Raw genomic sequence first — 16,065 nt, forward strand, 5'->3', positions numbered from 1 at the left:
ACTTCAAAAAATGGCCAATAAAAAGTTCTCTTCATTTTGGATATTCGAGCTACTTCAGAAAAGATGAAAACAATCTGTTAAATTATAAAAAAAAAAAAAAATTTGGTAAACAGTTAAATTATAAACCTTACTAGTATCCCAAATAACATTTTTTTTTGCCTTATAAAATTTGTAATAGATGATAATCAGAGGGAGATTCGGATAACCACAATGGACATATGTAGGTAATCCAAATTGTGTCTTTCTGCCATGATATTTAGAGAGCCGAGACCTTTTTTTTTTTCGGGTTACAATTTTATCTTTTAAAGTCTGGACATTGTTTAAATGATATTTATGTCGAAGGGCCAAAAAAATACTCCATTTGAACAATTTATTGAGATTGTATAAAAGGAGAAAGGTTGACGTGTGCTTGAAGCAAAATGAAATGCATCAAGTAAAACTCACTAGACTAATGTAGTAAATGTTGTTTTCGGCTGTGTCTTGTTTTTCTCTAGTTATAATCAACTTCAAGTTTGTTGAGCAGTTGTTTTCTGTTTGTTTTTTCACCTGTTATGGATATGAATATCATATCCCAACTACTCACCTAAGAATCTACTAAGAGATAGATTCATGAATATCTCAACAACATTAAACAGTCAAATGGCACAAGATAAGAATCACATCCCAACAGAAAGGGAGCTGAACCCTAATGCAATCTGGGGAGCTCAAAAGGCCCAAGCCTAGGCAGGTAACCCTTATAAATAAGAGGTTAAAGACCCCAGGTACATACTCTGAACTCATTTACTACTTCTGTCCACACTGTGCACACACCCACATCTCGACTATAAGCCTATTACTTGTGCGCAGTGATAGGGATATTGGCTATAAGCCAACCAAGATACCTATCCATAGGATATCTCTGAGCGCATACCCTTGAGGTATCATTATACGGTTTAATAGAACTGAATACCACCAATGAAATATCAAATTCATAGATAAAAGGAAAATGAATATTGAAGGACTCAGCCCAAAAAAAAAAAAACAGAATGAGCCTTTTCTTCTGTTCATATATGGAGATTCACATAATAAACCTAGGAAGAGGGATGATTGTCTTTGGGCAAGATAAATGTTGATAGGAGAGACATTCCTTCAATTTGCATCAAGCAATAAGAATTCAATGTCAAATTAAGTCCTCAGCTTCTTCTATAGGGAATGAGAAACAATCTCCATATCATATTTCACCATCCCACAATTCTTCAAGACTTTTGTAAGGACTCAAAGTTTCATGGATTGCAAAGTCCCCTCGAAGTAACCTTTGCTGCATCACACAACAAAGAAATGAATAAACTGAACAAAAAAAAAAAGGTTGATATAAACTTGTGCACGACGCGAGCTGGCCATAAAAGAAAACAGCTATTTATATGAGATGAATCCTTATAAACGTGTGCACGAGGATGATTAATTTGTATGTTTTCAAAGGCATTCAAACCTGGTGAATCTGTGAGAATTTTAAGAAGAGCTCCGGAGGGATGCACCAATCAAATAAGCTAAGGTTCTCCTGGATCCGAGATTCATGTACACTCTTTGGAAGAACACTGTGACCACTTTGGAGTCCCCATCTCAGAGCCACTTGTGCTGGAGACTTGTCAAGTTTTTCAGCAATTTCAACCAACACTGGCTCCTTCAAGATTTCACCCTTTACCCATGATCCAGGAGAGCCCAAAGGAGAATATGCCTGTAAGAAAGCATTTTTTTCTTAACAAAATACAATCAACAGAACCTCAAATACATAAATACAGGACCAAAAGACATCATTTAGATCAGTAGAATAATACCGTGAGATGAACACCAGTAGACTTGCACAAATTGTGAAGAGCAGGTTGCTGCCAGACAGGGTGGCATTCAACTTGGTTAACTGCTGGTGGGATCTTACCATATCCGAGCAAGTCTTGCAGCTTCTTAGTTGAAAAGTTGCTCACCCCAATTGCGCGTGCCTGACCTGAGGCAAACAAACCTTCCATTGCATTCCATGTCTCTGGAAGACATAAGGGAGCCATGACCTCAGGGTCCCAACCTCTTGAACCTGGTTTTGTTCTAAAAGGCCAATGCATCTGTGACAAAATAATTGACTATCAAAATCATCAATCATAAGAGGGCAAGCTCGGAGCAGAGGTAAAACTGCTCTTTCATGACTAAAAGGTTACGGATTTGAATCCGGGAAATAGCCTCTTTACAAATATGCAAGGTACAAGGATTGCTCTCACCCCTACTCTCGTTAGTTGAGGTTGAATGGAGAGTGATTTTTAAAATATCAAACATCATAAAATCATTGCTAGAGGCAGGTAAAATCAAAAACCATACAAGATATAGATCAATGTAGTCAAGCTGCAGGTCCTCTAGAGTCCTAGTCAGTGCCTTTGAGACATCTTCAGGTGCACAGTCACTGATCCTGTAAGGACAAAAAATTCAAGGCAACCAGAGGCAATTCATTACTCTTGATAGAAAACCAAAATGGGATTTTAGGTTTATCTTTCATTTTTCTTGAATTCTAATATTTTCATTAAAATCAAATAAGTAAATGAAATTCACATTAAGTGCTCCCAAGTACATCAATTCAAAAAAAGTGAGGTCAGTTATCTTTGGGGATAAGTAGTCCAAACACATACCATAGCTTTGATGTGATAAACATTTCACTACGCTGCACTACCCCAGTAGAAAACAGTGTCCTCAATGCCTCACCAACCTGCATCAAATACAAACTTCCTAGTACCAAGATAGCCAGAGCAAACAAAACAAAATTTTCTTGCCCACCCAAAAAAAATTTTATTGACTTCAGGATTAGGAAACAACAATTTACCTCTTTTTCATTTTCATATACCCGAGCACAATCTATATGCCTGTAGCCAGCCTGTAAACAGCATTGTTACAATTTCAATTAAGGGAAAAAAGTCAGCACATGAAGCTCCCCCAATTCTCTTGTTATGAAACCCTATCTCAAGAAAAACTTAGAAATAAAAAGACACAAAATGCAAAGAAAGCACCTTGACTGCAGCAACAACAGCATCACCAACAACACCTGGTGGAGCTTTCCATGTTCCAAGGCCAACTGATGGCATCTTTGCACCAGTATTCAGATCAAAATGTAGAGGCCCATATGCAGTTTCTTTGTCCATGTTCTCTTGCATATAACCCTAAGCAAGGTACAGAAAACAACACAAATCTTTAGAGAGAAAATAAGAATCAAAGTGATTAAACATTGAACAAATAAAAAAAAAAACAACAAAGAGAACAAACAGATTTTAAATCCAAAGGCAGCAATACACACCCTTTTTGAGCCAAATTGCTAAAAAAAATTATGTTTTATTTGAATGTATCTTTATATGTGTGAGTGGTATGTGCTATGGACCAAAGGTTTAGGCAAAAAAGTTGGATCGTTGCATGACTCTTTTAACAGGAACTTCGGAGCAACCAATGAATTGATATTTGAAAACGATTGAAGAAGGAAAGTTGTACATACTCAAGTCACTGTTTGGCAATGGGGATTCCCGTGATTATGCTTCTGAAAAAGCGAGATAGCTTCAAGGAAAATCAAAATGCCAGATAGTTTCGAAATATCCCAAGTTCTAGTTTATATCTGCAACTCTTTCTAATATAAGAATAAAATAAAATGATATTGATAGCCTGATTAATCGAATACCATATTCTTTTTGATAAATTGTTTTCAAATATAAAAATTGATTGTTTTTAAAAAATATAATGAGATTTTTTTGTATGTGAAAAAATATGGCTAGCAGTTATTTATTTCAGAAAAGAAAGAAAGAAAGAAAGAATGTACCCATATAATTATTTTTGTGACTCTAGAATTTATACTGACATTTTTTTTTTTTGCCAAAACATTATTTATTTTGAATTTCATTAATTTTTACATGTTGTATTTGACAATCTCAACAAAATTCAATTTCTTTATCTTATTTATTTTCAGCACATAGAATCTAACTAAAAAAGAAAAATTAAACATTATTGTATTCCTAAGAAGGAAATTGAAAGCAATGCTAACTCTTCCTAAGAAGCTAAGCAATGTTGAATCTTAAGTTGCCCTTAAGGTCGGTTTGCTTGTAATTTGGCCTATGCCATTTCCCTTCTCACAAGAAGCTATGCAAATTCTATTTGCAAGGAGGTTCCAAAACAATCTTCACATATAGTGGCTAACTCCAATGGATATCATATTCATCTTGTTAAGATCCAAATTTAACATGAAATCCGTTGGCTAGTTACCCTTTCTCAGCACATGCACTACATTGACACCGCCCGGAAGCACGGATACTTGTAAAAACAGAAAGAGTCGGGTCCGACACACTCCGACACGGCGACACGCTCCGACACGGTGTCGGACACGCGGTTGACTTTTTCCGACACGTTGACCATTCCGACACGCGAATTTGACCGTGTCTGACACGGTCAAATGGCATTTTCGTAATTTTTTTTAATTTTTTTTAAAAAAAAAATATTTATTTTTTTTTAAATTTTTTTTTTCTTTTTTTAAAAAGTTAAAATATATTAATAAAGCTTCCACCTAATCATATCAATTTTGTCTTTTTGTCTTTTTTCCCCTTAAGTTGATAAGAGATCATCTCAACATTATTGTTGTCAATTCCTATCACGCTCTTGTTGTATCTTCTTCTCTCTGATCTCTCACTCTAATATGATTTGATCTCTCTATCTGATATTATATCTCTCTCTCATCCCAGTTCTTATTTTTTTTATTAAAGCTTCCATCTTTATAACGTGTTGATGGGTTATTATTAATTTAGTTTCATTTTTTTGTTAAATTATTAAATATTAAATGAATATACACTATATAAATTAAAAATATTATTTAATATTAAAACGTGTCCCACGTGTCGAAATCCATAATTTTTTAGGATTGACGTGTCGGAGTGTCGTGTCGTGTCACGTGTCGTATCGGTGTTACATAGCCGCCCATGATAAATAATGAGTGCTGGCACACCATAATTACATTGATATTTTTTATTGTAGATAAAAGTTTAGATTAGGGAAATAAACAATTTCATGTGAGGTTGGGGAAGATTCCAAGTATCAGGGGTCTCTAGTATGTTTTCCTTGCCAAGCATAGTTCATATTGATGCACCCAAATTTTTACCAGCCTCTTACTATTCTAAGGCAATATTTTTTACTCTCTACACCTTTCTTAACTATCCAGCCTTGCAAGAGAATCGGGTAATCATGAATAACGTGCATGAGTGAAAGTATAAAAGAGCAAATCCTCGATGAAATTAAGACAATGATGGGCTGTGATAGCCAAACTACAAATAGCAGTGAACACATTAAACTTATTACATCTCAACGATGAAAGGTAAACAGTAAATGGGACAACCACCCAGCGACTATTGATTGAAGGGTTGAAGTTAAAGTACAAAGGGCAGCATACACAACGCTTTTACCAAGAAAGTTTTTTAGAATTGTTTGCAAACACCAGTAATTCTCAATCATGATACAGGACGACACTTGTACACCAAAAACAAGGGCTTTTTTCAACGTTTCACAATCTCAATAGTAAGAAGCAATTCTTTTCTAAAATCATTTCTCAATGAAGTACTTCAGGTTCTCGAGCCACATTAAGTATTCCTTGCTGTCTTTGTTAATCATGTATTCCTGCAAAAAGTTTGTTGTGCTTGGCTTGATACCCCGAATCTCAAGATACTTGTGAAAAGCCTTTTGCAGATTTTCATCCAAGTCACTGCAAAAAAGAAGGGAACAGATATATTCAGAAAATGTAAAAGGGTCAGTATATGATAAAATCAGATAATACCATATATTACTAAATACTTACGTGAACTCAGGTCCCTCATATATCAGCTGATCTTCAGAATCTTCGGGCTGCTTTATTGACAAGCTATCAATGGAAATCTCATCAGGGAAAGCAGTCACGCCAAACTCCAGACACACTCCATTTCCTTTAAAAATAGTCACAACTAAGGGAATGCTAGATTCATTATCATTCTTCTCACCACCATCCCCCCCATCATCATCGTCCTCGTTTTCTTCAGGTGCTACATTAGGGATGTCAACTTGAACTTTGATAATTTCACCTTGATATTGTCTCTTTAGTTGTATGGTTCTTTCTCCAGGATTGTCCTCAATCTCAAAAGGAAAATCATCAGGGATTTCAACCTGGAAAAGTTATACAAAAGAGACAACAAACTCAATGAGTGACCTAACATAACTGTAAATACCAAAAAGCAATTCCGGCTGGACAGAAACAAACAATGATATTCCCAACACAGTTATGCCTAGACTATGACTGCATGTTGTTGTACTGCTCTTCATTTTTGCCATCTTATATTTATTTGTTAAAATACACAATTTAAGTGCAAGGTCGCCTCTAAAAGACACTATTGCCGTATATTTTCATATACCAAACATAACTTAAATAATTTTACAATATCATGATGTTTTCTAAAATTCGTACATCATTTCAAATGAGAAAAAATAAAAACTTCATTTTACCCCTTGAAAAGCTGCATTCAAAGAGCTGTTGAGATAAAATACATAATTAGAAAGCATGCCTTAAAACACAGCACTGATACCAGACTAATCATAGCATATAAAGTATAAGCCCAAAGGGAATCAAATGATGTAAAAAAAGTCATACGTTCACAAAGAGATAAGTGATTGTAGTCAAAGATATGAAGTAAGAGGAGAATGAGTTAATCTATTAGGTTTGGGAAGTGGGGGGGAAAAATGAAAAAAGAGAGCATATGTAAACACCGAGAAAGAAAACTAACTGATCTCCAACCTAATTTCCACATGATGCCAGATGAAAGTTGCATAAGTAATATATATCTTACAGAAATAAAAAGTTTCTCAATCCAGGCAAGTAAAACCATGTTTGGTAACTGGTAAGTAACCAAAAACAGCAGAGTTTCATTAACCACCATACACAAACAACTCAAACATACAAATGAATCAAAGACAGAGAATACCACACAACTATGAAAGACAGAGTTGGATATATGGAGAAAAATAAAATCAGAATTATAAAAATATGTCACTAAAAACATATTTATCTTAAACCACCACAAGAACAAAAAATTAAAATCAGAAATGCACAACAGCAGCAGTTATGAGGACCCAGATAATATTGCCAAACTATGATATCCACAACGATGAATCTCAATGATGGTTAAGCATATAAAACCAAGTGAGCAGTAAATGCAGACAAGCAAAGCAGTTTACAAAAACCACACCAATGTTGTGAAGAACAGGACACCATCCGATGTCACCAATTCAGGACAAAAATAAAACAGAAAATTACACACAACCCATTTGAACTCTTAACTATACCACTTCATACACATCAACTATCTGCGAAGTTCTAGCTCATTTCAAAAGGGGCAACAACATAGGGGAAATTCAACATCACCACCACCACCAATAACAACAACAAGAACAGCAACCAAACTTTATCCCATAAAGCACGTCATTTTGCTCTAACAATAGATACAACTAGGGGTGTCAAAAATGAGCCAAACCGTCGGGTTGGCTCGTAACCTGCAGAAAACGAGCCGGGTTGGGTTACCAAAAATGAGCTGCCAACCCGAGCCAACCCGAACTCAAACGAGCCAACTCGCGGGTGAAACGAGCCAGCTCGCGGGTTACCTTTTTTTTTAATTAAAAAAATAAAAAATGACAAATAGAGTCACGCAACACACACCGGCGACGACTTGAGGGTTTTTTTTTTTTTCTTTCTTCTTCTTTTCTGACCAGGCGACACCATTTCCTTACTCTTTCTGTTTGCTTAGTTTGTTTATGAATTAATATCATCATAAACATAAATGTTTCATAAATGTTTATGAATAATATCATCATAAATGTTTCAAACGATTATAATAAAAAAAAAAAAAAACACATTTGATTTAAGATATAGATAGTACCGGCACAAAATCCTTTAGCAGGAAAAGTCAGAGAAGATGAAAGTTGATGAGGATCTGAGCTGTTAAAAAACCTAACTTTGATTTCTCCAAAATAATGTTAAAATGAATTAATAAAAAATAAGAAAATTATTATTCGTTGCTTAAGAATGGACCAGAATTACTTTTTGCAAATTACTTAAGCGAACTAAGAAACCGTTAATCAGAGAATAAAAAAGGAGAAGCAAGTGGAACTCACTCACCTTGAGTGTGGGCTCAGGGCAGTCTGGGTTGCATGTTTGAAAGTGGAAAAGTCGTATTTAATAATGGTGTTATGAGTAATGTAATTGGTATTTATGGATGTTTATTGGTGATTTAATGGGGCTATTATTAGTGGTATAATGAGGCTCTTTATTAATAATATAATTCTGTTGATTGAATTCTCCTCACCTTCCTGCATCATTCATCATGTACAGCCCAAATTACACACTGCTCTGTTAATAATTGTGTTTTACCATTTGTTTGTATTAGTTATTGTGTTTACCATTTGATCTATCAGGCAATAGTTTTCGCAATGTTGATAATATTGTGTTAGCTCCATAAAAACTCATTTTTTGAAGAACAGATGTGACTAGCTCCACAAAAACCCATCTTTTGAGCTAATCCAGGAGCTAACCCGTGAGCTAATCCAGAAGTCAACTCGCGAGCCAAAAATGAGCCAACCCGTAACCATTTTTTTGAGCTAACTTTTTCGAGCCAACCCTAACCGGCTCGGGTCGAGTTGGATTTTTTAGTTCGTTTTTTTTTTTTTTTTTGAGTCAACCCTAACTTGATTTGATTTTTTCGAGCCAAATGCGGGTTGGGTTGGGCCGGATCGAGCTGGGTTGGCCCGTCTTGCCAATCCTAGATACAACACCCACCCCCAACAAAGAAAAAAAAAAAGAAAAAAAAAACTTTCATGGGGAAATGCAAAGGTAAAGCTAAAGATACAAACTTTTCGAAGAAAATTACAGTGACTAGAGAGTAGGGAAGGGGGGGGGGGGGGGGGGGGGGGGGGGGGGGGGGGGGGGGGGGGGGGGGGGTTCAAATAAAATGTGTAAAAAAGAAAAAGAAAAAAGAAGTAAAGAAAAATTACTTGCTGCGCGTGATCGTCATCGTGGACGCATTTGATTTCAGATTGGAGGACTTGAATGAGATTATCATCTGCGCTCGTCTTCGTAGCGAAGGCATTTACGAAGCGAAGAGAAGGAACAATAAGAGTTGTCTCTCTATGGAGAAGCCCAACGGAGAGTGCACTGTGTAAGGTTCTAGAAGATGATGCCCCCATGACGCGCCGCGCAGCCAGAGGCCACACTGTGGAGGAGACGCGGCGGAGCACAGTGTACATGGCCATTTCAGTGCTGAACAAAGAGAAGACGCAAAGGGTTTAGTGTTAGGGTTTTTGGGGGTTTCTCCTCTGTGGGTCTTTTTTTATATTAGCACCAATACTGGAAAAAAAAAATTAAAATATTGCTTTTTTTAATAAAACCAATTATGGAAATATGATCGTTTTGAATAAATATATAGAGGAAGGGTCCATTTACAAATTTTTGCAAATTATACTATTTATCTCAGGGAGAACATAGTATAACCTAGTGTTCTTCTGGGAGAACATAATGTAGTTTGTAAAAAAAAATTGTAAATATAATCCTCCCTATATATAGAGAGAGAGGTAGGATCTTTTGATACCAGTGTTAAATTTCAATTTTAACACCTCATCTGATAGTCGTTAGATCAAAAAAGAACAATGGTGTCACATGCTTACAAATAAGAGTCAACGATCTTCTTTTGTTTAACGATTTTCATATGACATGTCAAATTTGAAATTTGACGGGTTGGAGAGAGACACGCCTCACAGAAGACGTGTTGTAGGAGAGAGACACGTCCCACTAGGGGTGTTCGCGGTCTGGATGGGATCAGTTTTGGAAGCAAAACTCATCCGATCCAGTTCTTTCGGTTTGATCATATAATCATCCATTCAGTTTGGATTTTTTTTCAAATCCGATACGATCCAATCCAATTTTTTTCGGTTTGATTGGATCGATTTTCGGTTTTTTGAATATCCTAAAATTATTTTCATGATTATTGTGCAAATAACATCTTTTGTATATATTGGCTTTGTAAAAAAAAATTGAAATATAAAAATATCAGTAAACGATATTATATTTTTTTATTTTTCTTACAATGAGATATGAAGCTCTACATAGATAAAATTTTATTGATGAGACGTGACTAGGTTTTTTCTTGAGTTTAGTTGATGAGTTAATGGGTCTTGGGTTTAGAAATTTTTGGGCTATGATTGGGGAAAGGACCAAGTAAGTAGAGGGAAATTAGTATATTGGATCGGTTTGGATTTGATCGGTTTTCATCAACCCATCCGAAAATCGATCCAATCCAATTAAAATTTGCGGTTTTTGTTCGGTTGTCAGTTTTTCGGTTTTCGGTTTATTCGGTTATCGGTTTTTCGGTTCGGTTTCCGCGGTTTGAATCGGTTTGGATCGGTTGATGAACACCCCTACGTCCCACAAGAGGCGTGATTTGGAGGAGAGAGACACAACACATGAGGCGTGACTTGCGTGACAAACCTGCCTAATCAGGGCGTGAGTGGCCAATTCTTCCCTAAGTTACTAACCATTTCCTAAGTCATTAACCATTTTCTAACCTAAGTCACTAACCATTTTCTAAGCCACTAACCATTTTCTATGCCACTAATTATTTCCTACGTCACTAATATAATATATCTATTGTTGTAATTAAAAATAGTACGCAGGTATTGAGACTTATTTGAGTAACAAAGTTTTGCTGCACAAAAAGCTGAAGACGAAATTTAGAGAGAAGTTAGAGGTTATTTTTAGAGAGAAGATGTGAAGAGGGAAAAATAAAAAAGGGAATATTTATAGATTATGCAGGCATGTGACATGTCTCTCTCCTAGAACACGCCCCTTGTGGGACGTGTCTCTCTCCAACCGATCACACACCATATCTGGCATATTTGAGTGCTATAGATTTGTATATACATTCAAGACGATTACGTTTTCGTAATTTTTTACTAAAAAATTAATATTTAAATTTTTTTACCCTAATACTTATTCTATTAGAATAAACAAATTTAATTATTTTGCAGTGTGAAAATACATACGACAAAATTTTAACATTTTTTTAATTATTTTAATATTTTTAATTCAATTATTTTTGAACTAAAATCTTATTCATAATTTATTAATAATATATATATGGGAAAAACATCTATCCTTTTAGATCCTAATCGTTGATTTCCGTCCATCAACAGTTATAATCTATTTGGCCAAATTTATTATTAATTAATTAATAATTTTAATCCAATAAATTATAACCGTTGATGGACGGAAATCAACGATTAGGATCTAAAAGGATATAAGTTTATATCCTTTAAAAGGATAGATGTTATTCCCTTTATATATATATATATACATACATATATATATATATATTCAATTGAATTTTTTTAAAAAAAATAAATAATTAATTGATGGTGTATTTGGAATCCATTTATTTGGATGTGTTAAAAAAAAGTAATGCATTAATTTTATTAAAAAAATTCAGAGTTAGAGCTCTTTCGTGTTTCCCTCGATATCTAAAAAATGGCAAAAAAATTAAAATAATGTAATTAATTAAAATAATTACGCATTTAATGCTGTTTTGTAAAAAATTACACATCTGTTGCACAATGAGACGCCCTCGTCACATGTGACGCCCAAAGAGGGCGTCTCATGTGCAACCTATATATACCCCACTTTTCTTTTTTCACTCCTTACTCATTTACCTCTCTTACCTTTCTCCAACCTCTCTCTAACCGCGGTTCGTAGCGAAGCTCTGCCAACGTAGGTAAGGTCATAATACCTCATATGTATACATTTAAATTACAGTGCTAGTTAGTAATACATGTTAGGATTGATTGTATATTAGAGACTTGGAACATTAGGATAGTCACTTAGAAATTTTGTGTCATGCTATGAATGTTGTAATGATATAGTAATATTATTATTACGTAGTTATTATTATTACTGATTTTTAATTATGTATTAGGGTTTAGCATATTAATTAGTGATTTATAAATAGTGTTAGAGACTTTGTAAATTTCGTATGTATGATGTTATTAATGCGGGAGTGCATAACTTTGTAGTTAGTTGAGGATAATGGTTGAGTCATCATCTTCTTCGGGATCTGATTCGGATGTAGAGCCCACCGATCCCAGCATGTGGATCGTACCTGGACCCTACAGGTGGGAGGTCCTTCGTCAGAGGACGCAGAAAGGTCATATTTCACAGCGAGTGTGGAATAGAGCATGTAAGAAAGATTAAGACGAGGCGTGGGAAGCCACAAGGGGGCCCACCTACCGGTGCTATTCCACAGGTTGTGGAAGAGTACCTCAGACAGGCGGGTTTCATACATGTTGCCAGGATGCAACATATCCAGGTATGTTATTTATGTCGTTTTGTATTTATGTAATTAAATAATAAAATTCGTTAACACGTGATAACTGCGTAATTTATCACAGATAGATACATTTTTATTTAGTGCACTGGTCGAGAGGTGGAGACCAGAGACACATACCTTTCACATGACCCAAGGTGAGATGACGATCACCTTACAAGATGTGGCAGGCATCTTGGGCTTGCCGACCGACGGTACTGTCGTCATGGGATCGACCTTTGAGGATTGGCACGCTGCTTGTGCTGCTGTTTTTGGACATGTTCCAGAGGCCGGTGAGTTCCATCATTCTGGCGACCTCCGCATCTCATTCTTGGATCGACATTATACCCGGTGGACTGATCATGAAGGGAATCATGCTGCCGAGATCTACTTCACAAAAGCCCACATTGCCCGGATGTTGGGGACTTGGTTGCTGGCGGACAAGTCTGGAGGTAGCAATTTTGGTTGCCGGCTTGTCCCGTTGCTAGGTGGAGGATTTGAGGACATTGGCCGATTCAGCTGGGGATCTGCAGTTTTGACACACTTGTTCAGGAATTTGTGTGAAGTGACAGACGCCCGTTGAAGCGACATGGGTGGTTGCCATATTCTCCTTCAAATTTGGGCATGGATACGATTCCCACCCATTGCTCCACCCCTTCCTCCTCATCCAGAGTCGGGCACACATAATGGATGCCGGTATGATTTATTTACTTCATTTGATTTCGATAATGTATGGTTAATATTGTATGTACTAACTGTATACTTCTTGACTTTGGACGATTATGTATGGTTGATAATGTTTTTGATTGACAGGTTTAATGTTGTACAAAAGTTTAAACCTCATGAGGTCACCCATTATCGGGCAACATTGGACACACTCTGTAGAGATGAGGTTTGGTGTTAGATACTTACGGTGTTGTTATTTGTCTATGGGTTTTTTTTTTTTTGTAACATTATATATTGTTTCACATTTTGTTTGTAGGTGGTGTGGCAGCCGTATATAGAATATGAGTGGCTTGACGTGACTCCAGAGCAGCAGTATCTGTGGCTAGCTCCCACACCTATTATCTACTTCCACACAGTTGAGGCATGTCAACCGGATAGGTGCATGCGACAGTTTGGTCTTAATCAACCCATCCCGGAAAAATCTAGAAAATTGAGAGGAATACATGATCATACTCTACGGGGGAAGGTTGAAGAGAACTGGAGACGTAAGCTCAGGGCTCACATTGATCGATGGAATACTAGGATTCAGCATATTGTACTGCCACCTCCATTATATGGTTTGATGTCACCTAATCATGCGTACATGGAGTGGTACAGAGAGAGGGGAAAGCGCTACATATCACGGAGGGCAGCAAAGATAGGGCGCATGGTGAGTTTTGTACTTATTTTACATTTGTTTCACATTTCTAACATTTTTTCGTAATATGCAGATTGACGGTCTTGAAATGCTGTATCATGCAACAACGGCGGAGGAGTTTCCTCGATTTGGACTACAGTATATCCACGAGGAGATAGGCCGGATTATTGGGATGTTTCGTGAGAGTTCACGAGTTGATGAGCCTGGACCTGAGGCACCCCCCGTGCAGACTCAGCCTGATCCTCAGTTGATCGTGGATGTTCCTCGTAATAGACGGGAGGGACGGGGATTAGGACGTACACGTGAGAGAGTTGCTGCTGAGCCTGTCCCGATTATAGCACCTAGACCAGTGGTCGAGACTCAGGGATGGTTTAGACCTCCAGCATTTGGTCCTACTTACGGGTCACAGCCGATTTATCATCACGGATCGCAGTATGCGGCAGGTCCTAGTCAGGCGGCGTCTGAGCACCCTTACATGAGCGGGCAGGAGCCAGTTTTCCAGGCTAGTCCGATGGCTATGGCAGGAGCGGATCCGGCATCCTCACAGCCTGATTTCCAGCCCTATTCACAGGGACTTGATGCCGATTACCCCTTTTGGTCTGCAGAGGACACGATGGAGTTGTATCGCTCTGTAGGCCTTGTTGCAGAGAGCCATGACAGTGGGGAGACTCTAGCCACGGATTCTCACAGTCAGGGACACACCCCTTTTGATGTGCCGGGCAGCAGTGCAGGACCATCAGATGATTTCATCCGTGCGGCGATGGATGACTTCCACACTCCACCTCCACAGGACCATCAGGGTGACCCAGTCTGGGACAGACGTATACTGCCAGATAGGGATGCACGACATAGGCCATGGCCACCGTGGTCCTAGTTTCATTGACATTTTGTTTATTCATTATGTTGTGGACTGTTTCATATTGTTATTATTTTGTTCTTTTGTATATGTCATATGAGTGTAGCATGTTGTTATATTGTGGACGCTACATTATTATATTATTTGGACTATTCACTATGTTTTGGTTATCGTTCTTTGCGGATTTATATTACGGTAACTAACAGCATCAGCTAATTAATAATTCAAGCTTAAAAACATACATAAACGGAAAGTAAAAAGTCCAACATAACGGACATTACAATTCATGCAATAACATAACCAACAGCAACAATATGAACATAATATGCAAATCATTCGTTTCTCCCACGACTTGGACATCGCCGACGATTATGGCCGCGTTCCTTGCAAAGTCCACACCTGATACGGCTCTGGCTTGTCTCAACTTCATCCATCTCGTTGCGGATGCGAGTTGACTTTGGACGACCTTTTGCACGCAACATAGTACAATCAGGAATAATCTTTGCACCACTAATTTCAGGTATTGCTTCCTCGTTTCCGATTGGCTCCCACGGAAAAGAATAAGCCTCGACCAAGTTATTTATCAAGAAGACGTCGTCAACGTAAGTGAACGCACTCTGCCTAACACTTAACGCAGCAGCAACAGCGTGACTACATGGATACTTAAAGGCCTTAAACTTTCCACACTGACAGTATCTCTGTGGGAGGTTGACAGAATATGAACGTTCCCAACCTGCGTCAACCTCGAATACAGTATGTTCAACATTGTATGCACGAACGTGGTGGCCTGTTGCATCTACCTGGTTCTTCTTGACCAATTCAACAACATGTTTGGAGTGACGATGAGCTGATTGAAGTTGTGCAAGAGCATTTGTTCCTCTCTCAACAAAATATGCAACCAATCTGCTATATGTATGCTTAACCAATGCTGTTATAGGCATATTTCTGGCCCCCTTCAAAACCCTATTGACAGATTCAGCCAAATTTGTTGTCATATGACCGTACCTCCGTCCTTCAATATCGTAGGCACGCGACCACTTTTCCTTAGGAATCGCATCTATCCACTCAGCAATTTGAGGACTACTTTCACGGAAACTCGCAAGATTCCTTTCAAAATCAACCATTGCTGGAGTATAACCTGCACAAATTGGACATAAACGAATTAAACATAAATTGACAGTCATAATGGAAAGAAATAATTAAGCATTCAGTCAATGAGTATACCTAAATTCTTTAACATCCGCTTCAAATCTTCATTTCGAAACTTTTGATTGAAGTTGCTTGCAATATGACGAATACAGAATACGTGATACGCATTTGGCGGCTGCCAAGTAGGGTTATTTTCCACAGCAGATATTATGCTTCGATGCCGATCGGATATTAAACATATGTTTGACATCGTAGTCACATGAGCACGAATATTAACGAGAAAATAATCCCATGCT

The 16,065-nt window shown here is 37.4% G+C and overlaps 3 protein-coding genes across 3 annotated transcripts; 1 reads left to right on the top strand and 2 right to left on the bottom strand.

Moving 5' to 3' along the window:
* Window positions 1-1,043: 1,043 nt before the first annotated feature.
* Window positions 1,044-3,152, bottom strand: LOC133309316 (NADPH-dependent aldo-keto reductase, chloroplastic-like). The gene is made up of 7 exons (XM_061510078.1): window positions 3,021-3,152; window positions 2,837-2,887; window positions 2,646-2,722; window positions 2,341-2,428; window positions 1,815-2,090; window positions 1,469-1,714; window positions 1,044-1,297 (listed from the first exon to the last, which is right to left on the bottom strand). Exons 1-7 carry the CDS (start codon window positions 3,150-3,152, stop codon window positions 1,211-1,213), a joined length of 957 nt encoding a protein of 318 aa, XP_061366062.1. The 3' UTR covers window positions 1,044-1,210.
* Window positions 3,153-5,268: 2,116 nt separating this feature from the next.
* Window positions 5,269-9,346, bottom strand: LOC133309318 (uncharacterized protein At2g39795, mitochondrial-like). The gene is made up of 3 exons (XM_061510080.1): window positions 9,046-9,346; window positions 5,831-6,171; window positions 5,269-5,737 (listed from the first exon to the last, which is right to left on the bottom strand). Exons 1-3 carry the CDS (start codon window positions 9,301-9,303, stop codon window positions 5,578-5,580), a joined length of 759 nt encoding a protein of 252 aa, XP_061366064.1. The 5' UTR covers window positions 9,304-9,346; the 3' UTR covers window positions 5,269-5,577.
* Window positions 9,347-12,564: 3,218 nt separating this feature from the next.
* LOC133309317 (serine/threonine-protein phosphatase 7 long form homolog) lies at window positions 12,565-12,984 on the top strand. The gene has a single exon (XM_061510079.1). It carries the CDS (start codon window positions 12,565-12,567, stop codon window positions 12,982-12,984), a length of 420 nt encoding a protein of 139 aa, XP_061366063.1.
* Window positions 12,985-16,065: the final 3,081 nt, after the last annotated feature.

Source organism: Gastrolobium bilobum, unplaced genomic scaffold (assembly GCF_033153095.1).
Source record: "Gastrolobium bilobum isolate Gb01-03AN ecotype WA unplaced genomic scaffold, APGP_CSIRO_Gbil_v1 utg21399, whole genome shotgun sequence".
Taxonomy (NCBI): domain Eukaryota; kingdom Viridiplantae; phylum Streptophyta; class Magnoliopsida; order Fabales; family Fabaceae; genus Gastrolobium; species Gastrolobium bilobum.

Excerpts from the sequence above, each read along its gene's own strand:
- LOC133309316 (XM_061510078.1), bottom strand. The coding sequence starts at position 3,152 with ATGGACAAAGAAACTGCATATGGGCCTCTACATTTTGATCTGAATACT. Across the intron at positions 2,723-2,836 it reads TATATGAAAATGAAAAAGAG|GTTGGTGAGGCATTGAGGAC; the intron begins GTAAATTGTTGT and ends TATTTGATGCAG. Across the intron at positions 1,715-1,814 it reads CTACTGGTGTTCATCTCACG|GCATATTCTCCTTTGGGCTC; the intron begins GTATTATTCTAC and ends GCTTTCTTACAG.
- LOC133309318 (XM_061510080.1), bottom strand. The coding sequence starts at position 9,303 with ATGGCCATGTACACTGTGCTCCGCCGCGTCTCCTCCACAGTGTGGCCT. Across the intron at positions 6,172-9,045 it reads ATGACGATCACGCGCAGCAA|GTTGAAATCCCTGATGATTT; the intron begins GTAATTTTTCTT and ends TAACTTTTCCAG. Across the intron at positions 5,738-5,830 it reads TATGAGGGACCTGAGTTCAC|TGACTTGGATGAAAATCTGC; the intron begins GTAAGTATTTAG and ends TCTTTTTTGCAG.
- LOC133309317 (XM_061510079.1), top strand. The coding sequence starts at position 12,565 with ATGACGATCACCTTACAAGATGTGGCAGGCATCTTGGGCTTGCCGACC.